The sequence below is a fragment of the Rattus rattus genome, chromosome 2 (genome assembly GCF_011064425.1).
Source record: "Rattus rattus isolate New Zealand chromosome 2, Rrattus_CSIRO_v1, whole genome shotgun sequence".
NCBI classification, from domain to species: Eukaryota; Metazoa; Chordata; class Mammalia; order Rodentia; family Muridae; genus Rattus; species Rattus rattus.
Genome location: NC_046155.1, coordinates 115,097,519 through 115,103,000, shown reverse-complemented (window position 1 = coordinate 115,103,000; position 5,482 = coordinate 115,097,519). Strand labels below are relative to the sequence as shown.

The 5,482-nt window shown below is 35.6% G+C and overlaps 1 protein-coding gene across 1 annotated transcript in view; it reads right to left on the bottom strand.

Moving 5' to 3' along the window:
* Positions 1-482: 482 nt before the first annotated feature.
* Positions 483-5,482, bottom strand: part of LOC116894252 (vomeronasal type-2 receptor 116-like) — a 49,757-nt gene continuing 44,757 nt past the window's right edge. The window contains exon 6 of the mRNA XM_032895958.1: positions 483-1,390. Coding sequence (XP_032751849.1) covers positions 483-1,390 — 908 coding nt within the window. The remainder of the gene's footprint in view (positions 1,391-5,482) is intronic.

The following is a 5,482-nucleotide window of genomic DNA, read 5'->3' as shown; positions in this document are numbered from 1 at the left end:
AGAGGATGGAATTTCTTATTTTACAAGATCTTTCTTTGTATCACCCATAGTTCTATAATATATCTGTCTCTCATATCAAAATAAAGCATCCTTTAATTTATCAAATATCCATATGCATTTATCTCATAATTATTTATTATAGAGCACAACAATAACACACACTAGACATTTTTTCCAAGGAAAGTAAAATTAGAAATTAATTCATAAAACTCAGAACCAATTCCCAGTCTTTACATTCTTCAAGTATAAGCATAAAATTAAGAAATACAGCAAACAGTTATTGAAATGACTGATCATACAGTTTGATTTATGAGAACCAAGATTTAAGATGTGTTTTTAAATTCTAATACATAGTGCTTCCTTTCTTTATTGGGAACAAATTCCATGTTTGGATCTAAAATTTGATTTCAACTAGTAGTGTCAGTGGAGTCTTCTGAATAAGTTTGGTCTAGCAAGTGTGTCAGAAAAATTTAATGAATGTTTTAAATTTTAGAATGTATATTCTGAAACTTCTGAAAAGATTTTTTCTCAGGCCTTAACAAAATAATGAAGCACTTTGGTGCAAAGATGCAAAAAAGCAGCCCTGCACTAGAGGCCAATATACAGAAAACTTCCACAGCCACCATAGACTTGCCCTTGGTGCTATGATAGACAGGAAGAAAGGTGACCCAGACACTGCAAAATACTAGCATGCTGAATGTTAGGAACTTGGCTTCATTGAATGTGTCAGGCAGATTTCTGGCGAAGAATGCAAGGGTGAAACTTGCAATGGCAATGGAGACTAAGTATCCCAGGACACAATAGAAAGCAAGAATTGAACCTTTGTTACAGAAAATCAAAATGTGGCCTTTTTCAACATGTCCATCAGCATCAACAAATGGAGGAGAAGTACCCAGCCAAATTCCACAGAGAATCAGTTGAATCATTGTGCAAATTGGAATGATGAATTTAGGTGCCCCTGATACCAGCAGCCACCTCATTTTTCTACTTGTATTAGTAACCTTGAAGGCCAATATTACAATAATTGTTTTGGCCAAGACAGTAGATGCAGCTACAGTGAACACAACAGCAAATGTGGTCTGCTGCATGATACATGTGGTAAAGTTGGGATGACCAATGAAGAGCAAGGAACAGAGAAAACAAGAGATGAGGGAGGTGAGTAGAATATAGCTGAGAGTTCTGTTATTGGCCTTGACAGTGGGTGTTTCTTGGTGCTTCAAAAAGATACTAAGTACAAAAGCTGTGAGAGCAGAGAAGCACAGAGCCAAGATAGCCAGAGACATTCCCAATGGATCTTCATAACCCAGGAATACAATAACTTTTTTGAGGCAGTGAGTTCCTCCAGGATTGGCATACTGATCATCTAGACACTTGATACATTGATTCATGTCTGGGAAAGAAAAAATATCAGATTTAATAATTCTTAATTTTTCACAAGACATAATGATACATCAGATTTCATTGTCAGGATGGCCTTAGCTTTTGTGATAAATGGGACATTATATTTGGTTGCTGTTTAAGAATTAGTAGCTTTTTCAACCCTTTCCCTTGCATTTCTATTGGGTCCCTGGGCTCAGTCCTATGCTTGGTTGTGTTTATATGCATCTGTATTAGTCAAGCAGTAGTAGAATATCTCAGGGCACAGACATATTAAACTCTAACCAGTAAGCACTTTTTGGTATTATCAATAGTATGGGGGTTTGGTTTCTGTATATGGCATAGATCCCTAGGTGGGAGGATGGTATCTGGATGGCCTTTCCTTTAGTCTCTGTTCCATTTTTTGTTCCTGTCCTTTCTTACACAGGAATATTTCTGGGTTAAAACATTTGAGAAGCATGACTGGCCCCATCCCTCAACTTGGGGCCATGCCTATCTAATGGAAGTGGTCTGTACAGGTTGTATTTTCCCTTTGTTGGATAGTTTAGCTAAAGGCATTTGTCATTGGCTCCTGAAACTTTTCAATCCTTGGCGTCTATGACTTTCTAGTGGTTACTCATAATTCCCCATCCTCTGCTGAATGTGATTGCAACTCCAAAGATGAACAATACCAACTAAATGGATGACCCAGAGATCCAAGGTACTAAACCAGCAACCAAAGTGTATGCATGGAGGGACCAAGAACTCCAACTACATGTGTAGCAGAGGATGGCCTTCTTGGACACCAATGGATGGGGAGAGAGGTCTGATGTCCCAGTATAAGAGGATGATAGAGGGGTGAGATGGGAGTAGTTGAATAGGTGGAGGAGCATCCTCAAAGTGCCAAAGCAGAGGGGCAAGAGGAGTTGTGGGATGGGGGAGTGTGGAGGGAAGACTGGAAATAAGGATATCATTTTAAATGTAAATGTATACAATGATTGATTAAAACACAATTAAACAAAGCAATGCCAAAAAAGAAAACAAACAATAAAAGAATTAGGAGCATTTTCAAAATCTATTGTCATTGTACACTTAGGTAAACCTCTTGATTGTATTTATATTGCATATTCAAAAAATTTTCAGTAGCTTGCTAGAAAATAATAGAATATGATAGACTATTGATATTTTTTAACTAAATATATTTCTGAATGAAAAACACAGAGGCACATTTTTATTTTTAACATTTCTGTAAACTGTGAAATACAGAAATAGAAAACCATCCCTTTCCCTGTATATTTTAATACATCTATTAGATATAAGGTTAAAACCACATACTAAAATTTTTCTGTTATAATTTCAGAAAATAGTTCATGAATAGGGATTAAAGCCAACCAGAAACTTCCTAAACTATTTTGCAGTTAAAATCTCTACATGTTAACACATCACTATTAGGATTCAATGTATGAATTTTAGTAAGAAACTGTACACACCAGTTTTACTAATTTATAATTATTTGACTTTCAGTGCTGTCCAAAAATATTTACAAATATTTTTGATGCAAAATTATTTAATTATGTTCATAAAAATTTGGTCATTCTGAAAAAACATACTGTATTATATAAGACTTACATATGACAACTAAAATTCAAAATTAGGGTTTACTTCAAAATATAAGATCTAAGTTATTTAGTCAATTTAAAAAACGATATCAAAAATCCATTTTCCACTAAGGATCAGATATCCAAGTACTTCTAACTCACTCTTTGAAAGGAGTAACCTTTCTCACATTACAGTAGAATAAGAAATAAAAACCAATTATTATAAATTGACTTACTGATTTCATTAGTGATTTATTTGAAGTACTGCATGTAGTCCTATTTATCAAGCATGACTTCATGAGATATCTGGAAGAAAATGACCTGGAGAAATAGCCAGAAGAGTGAGTCTTTGCTCTTCTTATCCTGGTGATTACCAATAAAATTCTGTAAAACCTTCCTTGTTTGCCTAGTCTACCGATGCAGTTTCAAAGTATAACATGAGAAGCAGGGGGAGAGCTATACCCTGAGAAATGAGGACAGTCCTGAGAAATCAGAAGAGAGTACTCTCTGCCCACATTCCCAACTCGAGGAAAATGTCTAGTGCCATCTGTGCCCCTTATACACAGGGACCTAGAAGCAATAGGGGCAAGACCCTTCTGGTTGCTGCTCTCCCTGAGAGCTGAAAGCCAGCCACCAGGAGCAACTACACACCTGAGAGTAGAACAATCTGTCCCCTTATCTGACTGAAATAAAACAATAAAAACAGGTCTACTAGAGTGCTGACACACAGGCCTACAGGAGGGTCAAGCCATCATTAGAAACATAAAGACAAGTTAACACTAGAGACAACCTGATGGCAAGAAGCAAGCACAAAAACCCAAGCAACCAAAACCAAGAATACTTGGCATCATCACAGTCCAGTTTTCCCACCAAAGTAAACTCTGGATATCCAAACACAGCAGGAAAGCAAGATTTAGATTTAAAATCACATTTTTTCATGATGATGGAGGACTTTTAGAAGGTCATAAATAACTCCCTTCAGGAAATAGAGGGCAACACAAGTAAATAAGTAGAAGCCCTTAAAGAGGAAAAAGAAAAGTCCCTTAAAGAACTACAGGAAAATGCAACCAAACAGGGGTAAGAATTGAACAAGGTCATCCAGGAGATTAAAATGGAAACAGAAAAAGTAAACAAGGCACAAACGGAGAGAACACTGGAGATAGAATACCTAGGGAAGATATCAGGAGGCATAGACACAAGCATCACCAACAGAATACAAGAGATTGAAGAAAGAACCTCAGGAACAGAATATACCATATAAAATTTCTACACAACCATCAAAGATAATGTAAAGTGGAAAAAGCTCCTAGCCCAGAACATACAGGAAATCCAGAACACAGTGAGAACAGCAAACCTAAGGACAATAGGTATAGAAGAGAGTGAAGACTCCAAAATTAAAGGGCCAGTAAATATCTTCAACAAAATTATAGAAGTAAACTTCCCTAACCTAAAGAAAGAGATGCCCATAAAAAAATACAAGAAGCCTACAGAACTCCAAATAGATTGGACCAGAAAATAAATTCCTCCTGTCACATAATAGTCAAAATACCAAATGCACAAAACAAAGAAAGAATGTTAAAAGCAGTAAGGGGAAAAGGTTAAGTAACATATAAAGGCAGACCTAACAGAATTACAACAGATGCCTCAAAAGAGACTATGAAATTCAGAAGATCCTGGACAGATGTCATACTGACACTAATGCCAATCCAGGGTACTATATTCAGCAAAAATCTCAATTAACATTGAGGGAGAAACCAAGATATTCCATGATATGAGCAAATTTACACAATATCTTTGTACAAATCCAGTCCTGTAAAGGATAATAGATGGAAAAGCCCAACACAAGGAGGGAAACTATACCATAGAAAAAGCAAGAAAATTATCTCCTTGCAACAAAACCAAAAGAAGAGAAAAACACAAATATAATGTCACCTCTAAATACAAAAATAAAAGGAAGCAACAATCACTCTTCCTTAATATCTCTCAACATCAATGGGCTCAATTCCCCAATAAAAAGACATAGATTAACAGACTGAATATGTAAAGAAGACACAGTATTTTACTGCATACAGTAAACAAAACTAAAAGACAAAGACAAATATTACCTCAGAATAAAAGGCTGGAAAACCACTTTCCAATCAAATGTTCCAAAGTAGCATGCTGGATTAGCCATCCTAATATTGAGTAAAATCTACTTTCAACCAAAAACCATCAAAAAAGATGAGGAAGAACTCTTCATATTCATCAAAGGAAAAATCCATCAAGATGAATTCCCAATCCTAAATATCTATGCTACAAATACAAGGGCACTTATATTCATAAAAGAAATCTTACTAAAACTCAAAGCACACATTGTACCTCATAGAATAATAGTAGAAGGTTTAAACACTCAACTCTCATCAATGGACAGACCAGGGAAACAGAAATTAAAGAGAGACATAGAGAAACTTACAGAAGTTATTAACCAAATTACTTAACAGTTATTTATAGAAGATTTCATCCTAAAACTAAAGGATATGCCTTCTTCT